Below are 20692 nucleotides of genomic sequence, written 5' to 3'. Positions count from 1 at the left end.
AACACAGAGAATCAGGCAAAAACAACCCTAACCCTCTTGGTCAGACTGGCTTAAAGCACTTTTAGCAACTTTATACAGTTGTTTTTATGCTGACCTCTCTTTTAGGATTTTTTTTCTGGCTATTATTTTTCTTAACTTTTGGTAGGAAGTACTTTTCAGTTTACTCCTCTATGAAGTTAGTGCCTTGTAGCTGATTTGAAAATAATGTTTTGGATTAATATTACCACTGAGCCATGTGGCCTCTTTAAACCTTTGAAACGTATGAGCTGACAGGTGGGCTTTATTTTTTTAACTCCAAACAATACTTCAAATCTAGTCAAAAAATAAAATAAAATAAAAAATATAATAAACAAATGAGCCTTTAAACTAAAATTTAAAACATATCCATATCTATCTATCTATCTATCTATCTATCTATATAGATAGATAGATATAGATATATAGATCATATAAAACATTGTCTTTTTTCTTTTACAAGTCATGAGTAAAAGAAAAAATGAAAATAAAAATTTTAACATAAATATACATCAATTTTAGAAAAAAATATGAAAATATACAAAAATAGAAAAACTATATAAAATGCAAATTTAAAAATTGCGAGCTTTGGGACAAAAATACGTCACCTTCATTGGCCAAAGCAGCCATTTTGTTTCCATACTGCCAGGAGATAAAGTGAATTTCCTCTGAACATTCAGTGAGTGATCACAGCTTTGATGACAGTGTTGTGTCGGGGAGGTTTGCAGCCCATGGAGTGTGAGAGTCCAGTCCTCCCAGCTTACCCACTGGCTCCAGCTCCATGATCATCAAACTGGTTGGACAACAAACAGCCTTTAATCACACACACTGAGCATTTAAATTCAAGTTTATTTTGTAGTTCAAATAATATTACAAAACATGTTCAAAAATTAAAGGTACACAATACAGCCTTTCTTTTGAATCTAAATAAAAAGTAGGATAAAACTATGCTGAATTGGAGAAATCAAATCACATATTCATATTCAGTCATATGTACAGTACATAAGATCCAGTTCATTTTGAACTTACATTCCATCCCCTTTTCTCAGTTTCTCAAAGGGGGTGAGGGTTCAAATCCCTTCCTTTTGCTACCTCAAACTTTCTCTGACTCTCTGGCCAGCTCTCAGTCACTCCAAATAGCTCCCTGCCCTTGACTCCTTTCCATCTCGTGTTATTTCCAAAAGCCATACTACTGATCTGTGAAGTACATGACAAGTGGTCTCTGGACACAATTTGATCCTTCAACTATTTTAGGTATTAAACTATAGCTCAGAGATATCTATATATGATCAAAACACTTTTTTTTCTAAAAGGAAAGGAGGCATTAACCGAAAAATCACAGGAGCTTGATTCTGAAAAACCAAACTTATGTCCCTATGCTAACTTTGCCAAAAAACTGACACTGAGGCTTTAATTTCATTGCAAAACAAAACTCCAAACGTTTTCCACTTGGAAAAAGCTGTTAACTTTGCCATGAATTTCCAGTGCTCCTTGACGTATGATTAACCCAGAATGGCTGTGAAATCACAACTGTCAGAAAGCATTCTTGAGAGGGATAAAAATTCTAACGAAAGCAACGTGATTTAAAATAGGAACAAAGTGTAAGAACGGTTAGTCTGTGCTCCAATGAGTCAAACATGGGGAATTAAAAAGCTTCAAGCTATCAGGATAATGTGATTCCTCTGCAGAGCGTGCTGGTACAAGGCGACCATTTATCGTTAAAGACACCAGTGTGATAAAAACATTTACTGGTGCTTCTCAGTAACCAAGCCTCAGTTTGCATATTTTGACTACCAGTCAAATTTCACATTTTGACATTTGACTGTGAGTCAAACAACACAAGCAGCTTTTCTAATCTGGAAGCTGTTATTGTTTGCATTAGGAGAGGACAAGTCAGTTCTAGAGTTGCATAACCTGCCAAAAACTAAACCCGGCACATCAAAAACATGATGTATCATCCAATCAGTGAGTCATGCCTTGAGGCCAAAACCAAATCAAGTTGCAACAGTAATCTTGCAAAAACTTGGAGAGGAATCCGAGTTAGATTTTTTTTTCCTGTCATGTATACACAACAGCAATCATAAAGATTTCTGCTCCTCCGATTTTTGCATCACACTTTTATGACTCTCAATATAAGTTCAAAATGCAGAGTGAAAGGGAACAAAGGTGTTTTAACTGATACCAAAACAGCACTGCATGCACTTTCAGGATTTGAGAATCAGTGTATTCTCTCTCCATCTTTCCCAGACACACCCACACATACGAACAAGAAGCACTCATGCAAAGGGATAATACTTAAAGCATTGATATGAAACCAAATCCACAAATAAGCATCTCAGCTTCTTCATATTCTCCCGATGATATAAGAAAAATATTCTACATCTTGGTTAGTTTCAATGTACAGCGCTACATTTGAAATGCTAAAAGTAGAGGAACAACGCAATCCATGTACTTGGGTAGACATCGACCATCAGCGTCAGTTGCTAAATAAGTTTACACTGTACACAACTTTAGCACAACAGCTACTCATTAATAGCAACAAATATGCTAAAGCTGCCGTATATACACAAGTGAAACATCTCCTCTTCATACCAGGTTTTTTTTGTGCTGAAAACACAAAACAAGGTGTGATGTGTGTTTGCAACACCTACTCTGACTCTACTCAAATGAGTTTTCCCTCAGGACAGAGAGAGAGTTGCAGCAGTACATTTTACACAGCCAAGCACTAAACTAAAGATCGGCTACGACCACCAGCAAAGACGATAAAAGCAACGTAAGTCATAGAACGCCACAAAAGAGTCTCTGCTTTCTGTGGGCTGTAGCGGTCATCCCATACCATAGGCAGGTTATAGGTAGGTAGTTTATTAACCTACATTAGTATAAAAACAACCATAATGTCACTCTTTCAACTCTGAAAGACTCATTCTGTCCAAATCCACATATCACCACTATGTCAACACATTTGGGCAATGAGCACAAGAGTAAAAACAAACTAAAATTAAATTAAATTAAACAAATCAGTGTCACACACCAAACCAAGCTCAAAATTGAGCTGTATTAACATCCAAATGAGAAATAACATTTGAAAAAAAAAATAACTTAAAAAAGAGAATGGACTTCCTAAGGCTGGCTAGTTATTTAAAGTCCTTTCTTGCTGGGTTTGTGGACGGACTCGACGACACTGGACTGAGACCCATGCTAAACTTAGGAAAGGCTTCGATTATCTGGACAGTAATGCTTTTAAAAAGTGGTAGAAACTGTAGAGAAGCATTTTCCCCACCGACCCAGAATGAGGGGTTCTTCTTCTTTTTGTTGTATCTGAGTGAACAGTCGAGGACATAAGGTAAAACTCAATAAAGAAATGTATACATACACACCATTAGTTTTGTATTACTAACCTCATATTGACTGAAATTCATTTCCAAACCCTAACTTAACTTTAACCTTAAACCCAATCCTAATCCTAACCTAAAAGCTACACTAGGCAATTCCACAATTCTGTGGCATCAAGTGGCAGCGGAGACTGTTTGAATTAGTTAGCTGAATTAGACTTCATCACCCAGAAGCCCTGTGAGGTGAGGACAGAGAAATAAATGTCTGCCTCTTCATATGTGATGGGAGTGGAGGTGGTGATGGCCATGGAGTGTTCACTCAATTATTAATGCTGGGTGTGGAGAAGATTTCCAAACAGTGACCATACTGACGCCATGGCAGAGACACTGAGATTACAAGAATTTTGACGTCAGTCCAGTTTTACTGATTTGACTTTTAACTATATCATTTTAATGATTATATAGTTTTCTGGTTATTTTTTTTTATCTTGTGTTTTTTGTGCAAAGGTTCAGCTAACTTCCTGGTAATTTTCTGTTTTTTGGGAACTATTTTCTAATTTAACTTAATGTTCCAGTAATTTTGTGCTTCTCCAATTTCTGAAAGAAATAAATTTGCTCAGGTTTCACAGGGTAAACTGACTGAGTGCAGTCAGTCTCCTTTTACAGTCAAAGTGTCCCTGGCCACAGTTTGATTTGGGCAAACACAGTCAATCTATGGGGGATACTCTTCTCTGTTGCTGCTCCACTGACTTACGACATGACAGTATTTTTATGTAAAAACCATGCCTAGTGCAGCTTAAAAGATGCTACTTGTAACATTGTGTGTAAATCATAATTATGACCACATTTCCTGTAAAGAGGATGTTGCTACTTGACCCTACTTTTGAGCAAGAAGGATAAGAGCCAACCACATGGAGCTTTCCACTGTGTGCCAGATGTTCTGACTTCCGAGTTGGAGCTTCCCAACTCCGTGCTGAATGTGTTCGATTACAAATGACATGGACGCCTGCAAGAGGGAGAAAAACTACGGGCCTCATTCACCAACCGGTCTTTAGACAAAACTTCTTAAAACCCACTTATGCAGTTTCACTCACGTTTTCTTATTTGAGATTTGTTCTTTGGTAAGAACAGAATCTACATGCACTCAAGAGCACACTTAGGCACATCTGAGTGCTGACATCTCTGTGCAAAATAATTGGTTATTATGTTTTATTCAATTGTACAGTTGTATAATATTATAGGTGTTAAAACTGGTTGGATAATAGCCTGACATATCAAAACTGTTTTGACTTGACTGACTCTGCTTTTAACTGAAGTTTTACAGTATTCGACAGGAGCTTGACTTGGCTGTTAAAAACCCTGATGCATATTATAGATGCAGAGTATTACACAGTATCAGTGGTTAGAAATGAAAAAGTGTATTTTAAAATACACAGTTCTGAGTTCAGTGGAAAGCCCCAACAGTCCTTGATTACAGCAAATCCTGGTAAGCCAATGTAAAGTTGAGACTATGTAGTTCCAGTGCAAGTGGAGCAAGATTGTGGCTGCCAATCTTTTTAGCGATGGTCTAATTACACTTATGTCTCAAAATGAATGTAATGCAATGATTTATCCATGTTAACATGGTACATGTAGCACCTTTAACCTTAAACCAAAGCTTTAACTCAAACTAGTCCCTTGAAGACGTAAGGATTGGCCAAGCTGTCACATTTTTTGTTGTCCTCAACTTTCCATCCTTGTGAGGACACACACACATTTCCCTCCAGCTATCTTGTCTCCATCAGCGAGTGGACTCTGTGCCCGCTGTGCCCAGTTGGTGCCAGTCCACCCAGTGCTGGCCAGGTACCAGCTTCTTGAGGGCGATGTAGGTCTCTCCCAATAAGGTGTTCTCCCAGAAGGCCCCGTCGCCCAGCACCCGAAGGTGGATCACCCTCTGATCCAGGTCGCCCAGTGGGATACGCTCGTACACCAGCTGGGTGGCATAGCGGAGTTTGGCAAAGGCGGCAAGTGAAAGATGGGGAAGGGTGGGATGTGATGGGAGAGGAAGAGGAGGAAGAGGAAGAAGAAGAGAGAGGAAAATGAGATGCAGCGAGAAAGCGGAAAGAAGGGAATTTGAGTGAAAGACAATGGGAGGAGGAGAAAGCAAAATAGTGAGAGAAAAGGAGAGAGGAGGAGGTAAATATTGTGCCACTGATATCAAACATGTCCAAACACACACACACACACACACCCCAAGGGTTCCTGGGTTTCGAAGGTTTAAAGACTGAATATTTGAACTAAATATTGGCTATCTGTAACTTCCGTCCACAAATGTCAGTAATAGCATTTGCTTTCATTATTCAATATGAATCAATCCCTTGTTCAGATGGCATTTTATTTCCTATAGTTTACCATCTCGTTGTAGGTGGGGTTGCAGGTCCGTCGTGCCGCCTTGGTCTTCCTCTTGCTGGTCTTCTGCGGGTCTGGGAGGAGGTAGAGTTTGACGTAGGGGTCTGGGTCTGTTCCATCCTGCAGGGGTTGCTGCAGAGAACACACACACACAAGCGTACATGCATTTATGTGCCCTTGCATACGGCATCAGGGAATAAATGACCACTGTTCAACACTCACACACTACACACAAACTGACCAGGCCTCGGATGTGCATGACCATGATGAAGAGTTTGTCACTCTTGTAGGAAATGGAGAGTTTGACCTCGCCGAGCTCCTTCCCTGAAACTGGAGACCAGGTCATTTCTGGGAAAAGAGACAAGACATAACACCTCAGTTACTCAGCTGTCAGTTTGGAGCAAGAATTTAAAATGTAAAAGTCTTATGCACATCTGCACACTGACTGATTGTCTTATCGTGGTACTAGTATAATCGTGATCCTTAAAGGGAACGTTCACCCATCATGAAAAATGTGATATTATTTCTCTTCCCCCCAGCTGTTGTGTAGGACAGTAGTGGGTCTATCTTCCTCTCATTGTTACTGAGTGCTGGATACTGGCTGGATGCTCCAAATGCTAACTGTTAGCCTCCTGCCACTGAGGTGAACTTTCCCCCAGCTAACATTCTTAAACATAACTGCCTGAATCCACTTCTGCAGATTATCTTGTGCCTACGAGGTCACAGTGCTTCACAGGCACGTTTTATTTCTTCCTAAGACTGTTTTATCAGACAGTGTGATATTGCTTGATTTTGCACATTCAGGAAGTCCGATAGGTGCTCCATCATCATGACTGAATTGTTTGTACATCGTGCATATAGGAAGTTGCATGATATGCAAGATTCGTTCATTTCTCTGCAAATTACCTTACATCAGAGGTTATAATTTTGGTGTCTTAACACAAAAATATTAATTGAAGATAGCTTTCAGCCTTGTAGGTTAAATCATGTTCCAGGAAAGTAAGTCTTTTCTGTATCAGTCGCTGTCAGCATTAGGACGTGCTGCAGTAAAGGAATGATAATCATTGAGTTTGTTCAAGTTGTTTGTCTGCACTGCACTTGTAATCATTAAACACCACTCTGTCCAGGGTAAATGGACAGAATGTTCCCACGTTATGTAAACAGTGGATTTTTAAGGTTAGATGTGTGTGTGTGTGTGTGTGTGTGTGTGTGTGTGTGTGTGTGCGTGCGCGTCTGTGCGTGTGTGTGTCTGTGAGTGTGTGTGTGTGTGTTTGAGTATGGAAAGTGTACTGAAAGCTTGATCAAATGCTAGACCCTGATTGGGCTGATTCCATTCCGGTCATGAAGCCTGCAGAGCACTGACTGCTGGCAAAGACACAATGGACTTCGAACCCTGTGAGGGTAAATGTAAGTGTCTGTGTGTGTGTGTGTGTGTGTGTGTGTGTGTGTATGTGTGTGTACCAGCTGGTTTCTGCAGGGTGTTGACCACAGTCCCTGGTCTCTCGTCTCTTGGCAGAGGGTGGAAGAAAGTGTAGATGAGGTCACACTGAGGAGAGGCACAGGGGGTTTAGTTCTACATAATAAAGGGATTCATATATTGAGACTGCCTTGTGTGAACAACTGACATCCACATTGTTCAGATTAACTGAGCTGACTTCATCCAAACTACAACTCACAGTCTATCTTACCACAGTAATAATAATAAGTCAAGTCAACTTTATTATGCATAGCAGGAAATTCATTTGGTCAGGGAGTATCCACCCACACAACACCTCCATAAAACAAAACCATAAAAGCAAAACAGAAAAATATTGCACTAACAAAAAAACCCCCAAAAAAACAAAGCCCGTCAGCAGGCTCAGGACTGACTGTTAAAACTAGTGATAGCAGCAGGTACAAAGGACCATTTAAAATGGGTTTTGATGTAACAGATGTGCACTATCATTTAAGACGCTCTGAAGCACATCTAAAATGTGATCGTTTCAGAGCTATGATCTTACTTGCAGACTTGATTCAAGTCCAGGTCATTATCAATTTCAACCCCATGATATAACAATCTGGGTGGGAAGAACTGTAGCCTTGGGTCTTCTAAAGTCTATAACCACACCTTTAGTTTTTTAGCATTAATCTGAAAATGGCTGCCTGTGCATTATTGAAAGAAATTAATCAGTTTCATTGTCAAAGCATACTAAAGGGTCGTCACTGGATTTAAAAACACGTTATAGCTGTGTCACTGGCATATTTAAAAAATATCTTTGTGTGCAGTGTATATAAAACAGGTGATAGAGCACAACCCCTGTGCTAATTAATTTAGGTGATGATAACACAGAATTAACTCTGACTAGAGCAATGGAGCTCTAGCTGCAAACTACAGTCAGACAGTAACACACTTACACCAAGTATAAAATATATTTTTAAAAAGTGGTATATAGTAGTATAGTAGTAGTAGTAATGTCTTCACTCACTTCTTACAAGGGTCAAGATTCTCAAAATGGCAGTAAAACACATTAAAATCATAGCAAAAAACATCTTGTAAGCAGCTACAATACACTTTCTCTTATGGTTAATTATAATAATTCTGCTTTACATTTGTGACATAAGTGCTAAGTGCCTTGTGAACAATGATTTCAATACTACATATTGTAGCCACATATAATATATGCTAACATTATACATGCTAATAATACAACGATTTCAACCTGCCTATATATTAGAGTTGTAACTCAGCCAAATACCCTACAGCACACCAGATACATACAGGCATAAAATGAAATTATACTGCCAAGTTTGTGAAACTGGATAGGCCTGATACAGCCAGTCATGTTCCACACCCTTTGTGTGTGTGTGTGTGTGTTTGCCACACTGATATGGGCCCGTTTTCTTAGGGAGGGGCTCATTTCTAAGAAACCAGTGGGTAAAAATGAAACCACACGTACAGTACACTGTGCTGCAGACTACTGCACAAGCTAAAATATTAATAGACCATATCAATATTAATACACCAAGAGCTGCTGCCAGTGATGGCAATTAGTCTTCTGAATGACTGTCAACTGAAACAAAGATAACAGATAGATACCAGATAACAGACACACACTGTAAGCAATATGGTCTTTGCAGTTTAACTGCAATGTGTACACAGTTTTTGCAACCCAGGAGTCCATAGTTTTCTTGTAATTGAAGTATATATTTATAGTAGTTACAGCTTTCTTCCATTTATTTATTACAAAATTTCCATTAATCATATTAATCATATTATTTCTATTAATCATATTAATCATTCTACTTATTTTTTAGAAATACTTTTTGAAACTTAAAGGTAATTTTTGCTGGTTTTCTGGCAATCTTTTCTTCACATTTTATACTAATATTCTGTAAATTTTTGCAAATTTGTAACTGCCTTTTTTTCATGTTTTAAAAAGAAATCAAGTGATTTTGCTCAGGTTTGAAGGACTGATCTAGGCAATGTTGTGGAAAGTGAAAAACATGTATGGGACAATAAGAGAGACAAAAGGAGTCTCTGTGAAGGTGTGAGATTAATATCATATGTAAGACCATAATCATCTTTCAGCAGGTGAGTAGTTTACTGAGACAGTCAGTAGAAGGTAGCCGTATTAAAGGTGAGGTGTTTAGAGATGACTGACCTGGGCAATCTCTGGTGCGGCATGGACCAGATGCCAGACATAACCGTTTAGCTCATCTTTCCTCCTGTCAGCCATTGCCTCGCCCCGCGAACGGCCAATCACAAAGCGGCTAGGGAAGCTGGAGACAGAATAAAGGGGACAGATGCTGGGGTGATGCTACAATCAAGTCGTAAGGGAAAGACATCGACTACCTACTTCCTGTTTTGACAGTAGGGTTCACCTGATCTTTGGATATATTTTCTAGATGTATTTAAAACAAAAAAAAACCCTTGACATTATTTTCTATTAGGATGTTTTTATTTGCCATCTTTCCCTTAATGAATGTAACATACATTATAGTGCTTTTGAGAACTTTTACAATCTTTTATGGTCAAGTGGGTCTTCTAGATGTATTTGCCCAATGTGTGAGTGTACCTGGGTAGCTTAGAGGATGGGAAAATGAGCCGTAGTTTGCTGTGTAGTTCATGAAACTCTTCAAAACTCCTCTGGACCAACACTGCCCCCTGCTGGCCTTCCCTCTCCACCTTCACCACAAAGGCCTGGACAAAAAAACACCGAAACACGACTTTGTTCACCTCTGCTTGAGTGTTGCATGTGTTGCTTGGTGGCAATTTGTGAAGCTGGCATGTAATTTTCCACCAAATCACAATAATTTCAAGGAGGACTAAAGCAGATGAGAGGAAACTGAAATGTTTTCAGGGAAAGTTGGTCATAGTTCAACTTTCTGCTCAGACAAACCTTTGCCATTGTGGGACAATGTCAAAGGTTAGTTTAGTCCAACATGAATTTAGTTCAAGTTACGGTCAGGGTCAGTGAACCTGTTTTGCCACATATCTTTTGGAAGAAGAAAAAAATGATCTTATTGTCATCTTATTGCAGATTATGATATTATGAGTTGACGGGGTGAGCTCACATAGCCTTTGCTGGGGTTGTATGTGCGGACATGGCGGCAGACATATAGGTTGCGGATGAGGCCGTCGCTCTTCACTGTATGAACCCTTGGTGCAAAGGAAAGCACTGGACGCTCCTCTGATGAAGCAAACTTCATTTGAGCCAGGTTGTGGATGAAGAAGTTGAGCTTGGTGGCCACGCTACCCAGACTGGACTCGATCAACCTGGTTACAGAGGGAGGAAGAGGCTTAAAAATAAGGAAAGATTTCAGGAGATTGCCTTTATAAACATTCCCCTCCAGTTTCGATTTCGTTTAAATGGTGCATCCTTAACCCGAGTAACCACCTAGATACACCTTAGCAACCACCTAGTGCAACCTAACAACTTCTACACACACCTTAGCACCCACCTAGGACACCCTAACAACCCCCTAGACACACCCTTGCAACCACCCAGAAACACCCTTGTAACCACCTAGAAACACACTAACAACCACCAAGATCCTGCCAACCCAACTCAATACATGTACGATTTCAACTACTTTAGGCTCTTAAGATTCTAGTCAAAGAACAAGTACTACTGTGTCTACTGCTTCTACTTCTATAAAGAGTACTACTTCTTTTTGGCCTTTCATTCCTTTCATTCTCAAAAATAGCCACTTTGTAATGTTCTGCTTCTCCAGTAATTTCATAAACTATGGAATTGAAAATTTACTGTATCAAGTATGCATTTCCCAGGGGACTATTTTCCAGCGGAGGGACCGTTTCACTCTGTCCAATTTCAAGTCATCAAAACACAACAGTGCTGCTGTTTTGAGGAAAACTAATGTGGACGACTTTATTATAGTGATGGAGTACTGGTGTGACAAAAGTCTTAAGTCTCTGAAAGTTCATTTTCATATTATGATGGAGTGAATGGAAACAAGTAGCTGGATAAAAGGTAGAGAAAATGATACTGTAGTTCTAAAATATGACTGCTTACTTTGGTACAAGATTAGCTGAAACACAAAGTAACACGATGTACATTTTGTGAACATGCAAAATTACTGGTATAATCATTTAAGATCCAAACGAACAACTAGGCTTTTACTACTTCAACTAATTTACCTACAGCTTGTTAATAGTTTAGTTATTGCTTCAGATTGTTTCAATTATCTGAACTACTGCTTTAACTACTTCTGTTTCAATACTACTTCAACTACTTTTTCAATTACTTCAGCTTTCAGGAAGAACAAAAATGTCATAAGCCATATACAATAGCCCTGAAGCCCTGAATGAGAGAGAGAAGATCTGTGTGACTGTGTGTGTGTGTGTAGTTACCTGGTAAAGTACATGGTGGCATCAGCCTCAGATTCATGGGGTCTCAAGGCATCATAGACATACTTAAGATCCTCCAAGTCAGATAGTTCTGGGATGCCACATGACAACATCTATGCAAACACATAAGGTGGACATGTTTCAGCATGTGATCACCATGCTATGAAGAAAATGTATGTCTGCATGGCAGGGAACATGTATTTGTGTGTGTGTGTGTGTGTGTGTGTCAGATACCCACCAGGCCCAGCAAGTTGAGGAAGAGGTGTGTGTGTTTGCGGATCAGGTTGTAGGCCTCACAGCAGAGATCCACAAAGTCGTGGAAGCGACTGGAAGGTTTGTCGCCTCCATTGATAACATAGGCCATGTCAGAGGTGAACACAAATGGTGCGCGGTCCCTGCCAGTCGCATAACACAGATAATAAGTAATTTCAACATATAAATATCTACACTGAGCAATTCCATTTTAAGGACATTTCTAGGAGTCTTTACTAATTAAAACCTTCTAGATATGGGCAACCAAATCTGTTAAAAAGCAATTTCCACAGAAATTTGCTCTTGATGCATAAAAAATCTGAGCACCTTTATGGCTTGCTCACCAAGACAGACAATAAAGCCAGTCCATCACAATGCATTCCTAAAATTGAATACAGGATATTTATTCTAGGGGAGAAAACTTTACATTGAATGTTCAATTTTTATTATCCAGAAAATACTTCCCAGCTGTCTAATTTTCTCCTCATGTTTCCTTCTCATCTTATTCTTCTTCTTCGGCTAGGACACACGGCATGAAATAAAAAGCCTCTAATGCGATCGGGCAGATGGCTGATGCCATCTCCTATCGACTATATATATAGCCGTCGACTATGATTGAAACATGGTCAAATACAATAGTTTCACAGCCTTTCGTGTACCATAGCAGAATTAGCTGAGTGTGCTTTCAGCTGGCTCTTACAATGGATGTATTAAAACTCTGCATGAGGTATAAGCTCATTAAATCCACTGGTGATGGGTTTCCCAGAACATATGCTGGATTTTTTTTTTATTTTCTAAGACTGTGTTTTTTGGAGTATAAGACACATTCATTACTGTTTCTTTTTTTGGCAACCTACTCCGCCTGAGCCGCATGAATGAGCCTAGACAAGTTCTTGTAGCGTCTGTGGTGACAACACGTTCATGAGTGCCAGCGGGCAACTTCAGCTGCTATGTACTACACTGTTTGGAGAATCAGGAAAATCAGGAAAACTGCTGGAGTAAACGCCTAACAGTTTCAGGTAAAGTCAGTCCAGACGAAATTCAGCCAATGTTGGCAGAACATTAGCATGTTACAGAGACAGCTAGAGGTTCATGTTAAAGGAATACCCAGAAACTAGATATTATATGTATAATCTACTCCTCCCTTACATGAAGGATTTAAAACTGCAGCCACTTCTGTTAGAATGGAGCTGATCAGAAACTTCAACAAATAGTAGCAAGAAGGAAATGAACATATCAGTTTTAAATGGTCAAACTCTTCATGCAGTGTAATCCAATCCTGACTTTCCATTCCCAAACCAATGTTCTTTCACTAAAAAATTGATAAGATATTTTCCAGAAAATGCCTCGTGCATGAGCACCCAAGCGTGACTGGCCTGCATTTTCACTGAATTGAAGACTTGCTTGAGGCCAACATCTCAATCTGCTGGTATCTGCTCTCACCCATCCCCGAGAAGTGCCCAGCCCACATCTTCCAGCAACTTCCCTGCTCACCGTTTGATGTTGCCGAACATCTGGGCGTGTCCCAGGAACTTGCCAAAGTCGATGTGGAACATGTGGCCACTGGTCTTTAGCATGATGTTGTCATTATGGCGGTCACATATTCCCAGGATGTATGTTGCCACACAGCAGCCAGCACATGAGTAGATGAAGTTCTCTACCGCCTGGGATTAGGAAGACACACACACACACACACACAGACACACAGACACACATAAACGGTTATTGTGATTTCATAATATTAATTAGGTTTGGAATTGCCCCCTTGTCCATTCTGTATTTTGATGATCATACACATCTAAGTTGAACATATTTTGATTAAAGTTATAGGATTTGCAAGCATTTACACAGGGATTCAGACCCCTGTGTGTGTGTGTGTGTGTGTTTGCACAAACATGGCTAGTCAGTGCTGCTTTGCTCTTACCACTGCCTGTGAAATGTGAGCCTGAACCCAGACTAATTATACGAGCAACTCTTTAAAATTACAGCTTCCTCATTTGTGGAAAGACGGTCAAATTACACATTAGCGGTATAAAATGTGACAGTGTGTGTGCATGTGTGTGTGTACCTTCTCATACTGGTCATCGGTGGGGTTGTGTTTCTGCAGCCAGTCGGCCAGTGGTCGGTCTTTGAAAGAACCAGTAACTCCGTGTTCAACTTGTATCTTCCTCAGTGTCTCGGCATGGGGAATCATCTCCACCATGCCTGGGCAGGGGAGGAAGAACGGAGGAGAAGGAGGGACAGAGGGAGGGTGAGTGAAGAAGGAGAAGGAGCATAAAATGAGAACTGCATCACAAATATCCTATCAACCACAAACTAGTGCCATCATGGATGTCCACTAAAAAGTGTGGAAAAGAGTTTTAGACAGATCATGGGAAAAATGGTTCAATGTGTGTGGAAATAAATTCAGTAGTATTACAAGCAGTACTCGATGGCATCCCCCCTGAAATAAAAACGGTCAAAATCATCCCCCCTGTAAAACTGCCATCCTCACTTTTCATCAAGTAAAAAGAAATTGACCACCCCCCCCTGAATTTTTTTACAACTCGACTACTGATTACAAGTAAAAGTAGTACTAAATGTAGGTTCAAAATGTAGGTTTCTCTGACAGCATTAATAGTGTTGCGACTGTGTGAATTGTCTGTGAAACTTTGAAACTTGAGAAGAATCAGCTCAGTTAACCTGGAACTGGTTTGGGTTTTGTTAGCTACTTAACTATCCAGCAGGTGAATGTAGCAAAGCAAAGCACCAAAAAGTTAAATTTACCAACATTTTACACTGCAACAAACCATTTTGCACATCATGTGGGGGTACTAAGGACTTAATTACATATAATAAAAATCCCTTGATTTTCAAATTTGAATTTTTGGTTGAAACAGCCATCTTACAATGTTCTGGTTCTGTGGCTAACATAGTTATCACAACAGTGCTGTCGGTTTTAGAAAAACGAATGTGGATGACTTTATTACGGGGATGGAATACTGCTGTGAAGAAAGTTTGAAGTCTCTGAAAGTTCATTTTCATATCATGGTGGAATGAATGGAAACCTGGCTAGCAGGTGGGAAAACAATATTGCAGTCCTAAAATATGACTGCTTGCTTTGGGAAAAGATTAGCAGAAACAAGAAGTAAATACATTTTGTAGATATTACGGTATACATGCAAAATTACTGGTATGATCTAAATGACAAATGTGAAGTGAGGTCATTCTGACAGCAGAACAGGAAACACTGAAGGAGCTGAAGTTGTAGATATGTTTGTGATTATTTATTACTGTGTCACAAAAGGAGATGAAGAGTATGTTGCTCTCTCAATAATTTGTTTTGTCGCTTCCTCCTGTTTTTAAAAACGGAAGGGGTGAGACTTTGGTGTTGTTTATGTCACACTTTTAACCAATCATGGTTGCTAAGTGATAAAAATCCAAAATCCACCATGACGGGCCTCAAGAACTCAACGAGTGCGACCTCAGTCGGGACTTCAAAAGAGTTCCTGTGTTTAGAGGGCTCCGTGGAAAAGGGTAGATGTTAATGTAGCAAGCAATTACTAGTCACTATTAACACTATGAACTGTCTACAAATCAGATGGGTTAAGAATAAGACCGAGATTAATTACCATGATTACCTAGTTAACTTATCTCATAGGATAACATCACAAGTTATGCCACTAAAAGCCTTTTACTTAGGCATAGCATTAGGTTTTCACTGGAGATATTCTCAGTTTCTTCTTTTCAAACCTCACACCTCCTTATGCACCATGCTTATGCCACCTTCATCACTCTAATTCCAGTTTTCATTTTCCCTTACTCAACTAGACACCTATCCTTCCTTCCCTTCCTCCTTCCTGTCGAATTACTCTTCTGGTGACAATATTGAAATTCGCTGATCTTCCATCTTCCTTCCCTCCTCACCTCTTCCCCGACCAGTGGAGAAACATCTGAAGATAACCATCCTCATGTCCAGTCCCTCCTGGATCCAGATCTTGTTCATGATGCGGATGACTTGCAGAGTCAGCATGTCCTGCCTCAGGTCGTCCCCTGACTGGACAATAACAGCAGGGTCACAGTGAGGTTAAGTGTCAGATGGCATCAGGGCGGTCAAGATGATTTATAGTGTGTGCAAATATTCCAAGAGCTCTGTAAAGACCAGTTATTTGCAAAAGCCCTATTATTGTGTCTTCCTGGGGCAAGGATACTATGAGGTGGTTATACTACCTGGAGATACTATCTGCTGGATCTACTTTCCAATTAAATTAGGAGACTCAAAAAACTAAAATAAATAAAAAGTAAAAAAAATAAATAAATAAATAAAATGAAATAAAATAAATAAAATGCAAAGAGACATTTAATTTCCTTAAAAATAGGTATTGGGACTTTTTTTATTGGCATAAGCTGCTTTCTTTTGTGTTCTTTTATGTGCTAAAAGTGTTATTTTGGGACCAGTTATTAAAGCTATGAAAGTGAATGGAAAAAATACAGTAGTGTGGGTTCATAGCTCAGGGGAGCATGGAGCAACTAATGAGGATATTTCACCACCATGTGGGCTCAAATAACTCCCAGGGAGCTGCACAACCCAGCACTTTACCAAAGTTCAATTTTGCTTTAAATAACTAGATGACACTCAGTGCAGTGCATACCTATACCAGTTCTATGCTCCTGTCAAGACTTGCCACATCCATGTCACTTTTTCACTTAAAAATTTCTTCTGCTGCCATTATTTTTGAAAGATAGTTAAATAAAAAAATGACAATAGATTGGATTTGCGACCCTCCCTATTGTATGCTCTAGCTCTTTGACACATGAAGAGGTCTTTTGGTCAAAGGTGATCACATCTCCCAAGTGATGTCAATCAATTTTTACAACGTATATAATACATAATAACTAGACACTCTTGTTCACTGCAGTTACGGTGAAAATCTCAACATTTTTTTCTGCAACTGTCTGGCTGGCTCTGTCATACCAGATAGTGAAGAGTTTCTATGATTTGAGGCATTTATGTTTATAATGATCAAGAATGCGTATGTAAGTGTGTGTGTGTGTGTGTGTGTGTGTGTGTGATGGAACCTTAAAGATGACACTGATGTTGTCTCCTTTTGGGTCTAGGTTTTGAAAGGAGAGCTTGAGAGGCACGGCATTGGAGTTGAAGAAGGAACATGACTACAAAAAACAGGGAAAAAAACAACCTCATTTGATGTCCATTCTAATGATGAAAAACACCTCACACATACATACAATTAATATCACACAATTATCACAAACTTCAGTGCACATTACAATTAAAAAAGATGAAACTGTTGGTGTGGGGAAACTGGGCCAGTGCCGCAACAAACTGTAAGGATGCAGCTAAGAAAAATAATGAAGACTAGAGGAAAAGGGGTATTAAAAACAACACCATCAATTACAACATCAGAATATATTAAATAACAATACTGTATACTGTATATATATTAAAAAATATAGTGAATAATATCTGCTAGAACAAGACTTAAACCTTTATGAATCACTGAAAGCCTCTCTTCATTTGGTATGCATCCAATAGACCAACCACTACTGGTTCGCCGCTTACTCCCACAATTTGCTAGTAAAGTGGTTTGAACCAATTTCAAAAGTTGAGAATTTACTGGAAAAAGTACTTCTTTTAATGGATTACATGAATTGCAAATTTACCAAAAAAGCCTAACACAGCTTGTAAAATGTCTTAAGTTATGTTCTGCCAGGTATGCATGATTACTAATCAAGGCCGCTTTGACTTTCTGGCCCGGATAAAAGCGGATGGCATACTTCAGGTAAAAAACAGACTAACCCTGCTGACTAAGATGAGAAACCCAGCACGAAAACAGATGTGGTGTTCTACATCTGTAGTAAACATTTCTCTGTCAGTACCTGGATGTTGATGGCTTTGACTACCAGTGCGGGGTTGAGGGGCAGTCGACAGTTACTGCTGACTGAGAAAAACTGTTTAACCTCCTCCAGACCCTCCCTCAGGACAGTCTGCGCGCACACACACACACACACACACACACACACACACACACACAAAGAAATAACTTCATTAATAGTGCACTTATCAAAACGAAGTTGAGAAGTGCATATAATAAAACATTATGAAATGAATCAGAAGCAAAATAAAAATTTGATACGACTGCAATACGAAGTGGAGTGTAAAAACAAAAACTGCCTGAGGACCTCCAGCTGCAGACAGGCTCATAGTAACTCTAAATGGTGTTAGGAGCCTGGCCATGAAGTACTTTAAAAGTAAGAAATAAAATCTTTAAAATCCATCCAAAAACAGACAGGCAACTAGTTCAGGGAGGATAAAATAGGGGTAATATGCTCCCTTCTCCTAGTTTAGTTAAAAGTCTAGCAGCAGCATTGTGTGCAATTTGGAGCCTATTAAGTGTTTAAGTAGCAGCTGTATTAGCAGCAGTCTTGTGCCTGTAGTAGTCGTAGTGCTGGTAGAAATAGAAGTGGTAGTAGTAGCAGCAGTGTTTTGTAGTGCAGCAGGCCTGTCTCTCTGCCTCACACACACACACACACACACACACACACACACATACCTGTCTGCTGGATGTTGTGTCTCGTACTTTCTGAGCCACCTTGGCCAGAATGGTGACCAGCCAGCACTGACGGTCAAACTCCTCCCTGAGGCCTCTGCCCACACAGCAGAGCAGGGCTGCCAGGAGGTGCTGGTACCTGCCGCTGAACTGGCTGTCCTGCAGCGCGTCCTTCAGTAGCCTGGTGGAAGAGGAGGAGGAGGAGGAGGCACGTCACTGTCACTACAGTATCATTAGAATTATTTTTATCTGAACATGTAGTTTAAAAAGGGTCTTTGCAAACTCATCTTCAGGCTTGTCTGAGTATAACAGCACCTTCATCTACTGGCAAGGAAGTTAAGCATGAAAGTGAGTTAATGGATGAGTAAGATGGTTTTATGCTACAGACCTTTTACACAGCAGCCATTTTGACATTAGATAGCAGGGTAAACAAATGCGTTACACTAATGACATTAACTGAGGTTCCGTTCCCTCTACCTAAATGGAATGGAACCATAATTAATTCATGATCATTAGTAACACCTGTGTTTACCCTGTTAACCTGGTATTTATATAAAAGAGCTGGGTTATTATTTTGTTGAAATGGTCAGTTCTCTGTCCAGTGCTTAAATTAAGTATTGCTTTTGGTTTTGTAAGATGCACATCTTACTTTTTAAATGCTGGGATTGTTTACCTTTAGGAGCAATAAGCCAAAAAATTTAACAGTATTTTTAAGAGCAGCATTGCTGAAAATGGGTAAAATGATGTAATGCTACATTCTACCAGCAGGTGGCAGAGAGAAAACCCTAACAGTAATTACTGGAAAACCATAGGGGACCACTGACTAGCAATCCAGCACTTCACTCTCATCATCTATACTAATCAACTAGAGAATCCAGAAAACCACAAAGCCAAATTTCTGACTTTTTAACATTTGGTAATCGCTCTCATATCATTACAATATAATCACACAGGTCATTGAATGATCTGACCTTATATTTTAACTAATCTGGTGCTTCTGTTTCTGTGTAGGGTGATTATGAGTTTAAAAGGTTTAAAATAGAGTTTCTCTGACCAGAAGAGGTAGTGTGCGATGCGAATATCCCCTATGGCTCGCCGGAGCAGGAAGCGAACCAATGAACTGTCAAGGTAGCACTCATACTTCAGAGCCTGTGAAAGAGAGATAAGTAAGGCAAAGGATCAAACAAAACAGAGGACCAAGCAAATATATTTTATAATGCATTCAGTTGGTCACAGTTGGAACACTGAAATGTGCAAAATAATTCCAAACTTATCAATGCTGGTAATGAGCAAAATGGTTTGTTTACTCTATTTACAAGATTGTGTTGGCCTAAACTGACAGCTCTCCATCATAATCCTGACTGAAAGTGACAGTTAATGCAAACACAACATTTGACCTATAAAACATCTTGACCCTAAGGATGTAACTCACACAGATAGTTTTAGACCTCTGAGGTCCATGTAAAAAGCATGGAGTCCATGGAGTTACAACTTTTGACCATTTACTTAATGCTGAGCGTTGTGTTTTTGAGTGAACAGGAGTAGTGTACTTTATTTATAATTTATTTGAGTGTTTACAATTCTGCGAGCCTACAACTTGGAAGTGCAACAAAAATCTTACAAACCAGTAAGATAAGATTTTCTTCCCACCTTTTTAAATTTTTATAGTCAAGTCATGAAAATTAAATGTGCTGTGAGGTTACAAAGACACAGGGTTACTATGCACTTGAAGTAACCTACTTATTTCAATTTCCAGCAAGACCCGGTCAAATAAACTCTCAAGAATTAAGTCTTAAAAACACACATGCACATGTATACTTGTTTCCCATTCCATCAATAACACATTCATCCCAAATGATTATAGCCATCCTTCTGCTCTTCCAGATAGTGGTGTTCATAGCAGCCATAAGCCTTTCTCTATTGCAAATAAAAACTCCATGCTTCAGACACTGCTTCTTGCAGAGCGGTTGGAACGGAGACAATCTGGTGGTGTCTGGTGGGTGACAACATGTGATGAGGACTGGTGATAATCTGCAGTGTTAATGAATTTGTTGTGCATGACAAGAAAGAAGCTTGGTTACTTCTGCAAGAGCCTGGTGCAGGCTGTGAGAGATTTAATCTAGGTATCCACATTGGATTAATGTGTGTAATTACACGGCATGTACCACAGACGTCAATTTGGCTCCAGATGGAACGACATATTGGTCTTGCTGCCTTTAAATGGCTACAGGGGTTTAATCAACAGACAGGGAAGGCCTTCATACATTCTTCAAGGGTTAATGTGATTTTGAAGGTGTGTTCCAGTGCAT

The 20692-nt window shown here is 39.5% G+C and overlaps 1 protein-coding gene across 2 annotated transcripts in view; it reads right to left on the bottom strand.

The window, feature by feature from the left end:
* Positions 1–762: 762 nt before the first annotated feature.
* Positions 763–20692, bottom strand: part of pik3c2b (phosphatidylinositol-4-phosphate 3-kinase, catalytic subunit type 2 beta) — a 71223-nt gene continuing 51293 nt past the window's right edge. Inside the window, exons 18-34 of one of the 2 annotated variants that reach the window (XM_030051960.1) lie at positions 19438–19532; positions 18387–18564; positions 17713–17820; positions 16894–16986; positions 15742–15871; positions 13904–14040; positions 13330–13499; positions 11822–11978; positions 11587–11696; positions 10290–10491; positions 9791–9915; positions 9377–9494; positions 7197–7281; positions 5977–6083; positions 5739–5867; positions 5102–5319; positions 763–774 (exon numbers count right to left, since the gene is read on the bottom strand). In XM_030051960.1, coding sequence (XP_029907820.1) covers positions 5128–5319; positions 5739–5867; positions 5977–6083; positions 7197–7281; positions 9377–9494; positions 9791–9915; positions 10290–10491; positions 11587–11696; positions 11822–11978; positions 13330–13499; positions 13904–14040; positions 15742–15871; positions 16894–16986; positions 17713–17820; positions 18387–18564; positions 19438–19532 — 2136 coding nt within the window. In that variant the 3' untranslated portion in view covers positions 763–774; positions 5102–5127. Of the gene's footprint in view, positions 775–855; positions 5320–5738; positions 5868–5976; positions 6084–7196; positions 7282–9376; positions 9495–9790; positions 9916–10289; positions 10492–11586; positions 11697–11821; positions 11979–13329; positions 13500–13903; positions 14041–15741; positions 15872–16893; positions 16987–17712; positions 17821–18386; positions 18565–19437; positions 19533–20692 lie in introns of those variants that run through there. The other variant, XM_030051959.1, reaches the window with a different exon arrangement.

Source organism: Myripristis murdjan, chromosome 5 (assembly GCF_902150065.1).
Source record: "Myripristis murdjan chromosome 5, fMyrMur1.1, whole genome shotgun sequence".
Lineage (NCBI taxonomy): Eukaryota > Metazoa > Chordata > Actinopteri > Holocentriformes > Holocentridae > Myripristis > Myripristis murdjan.
The sequence above is the reverse complement of the archived record's forward strand: the minus strand, read 5'-3'. Positions and strand labels throughout refer to the sequence as shown.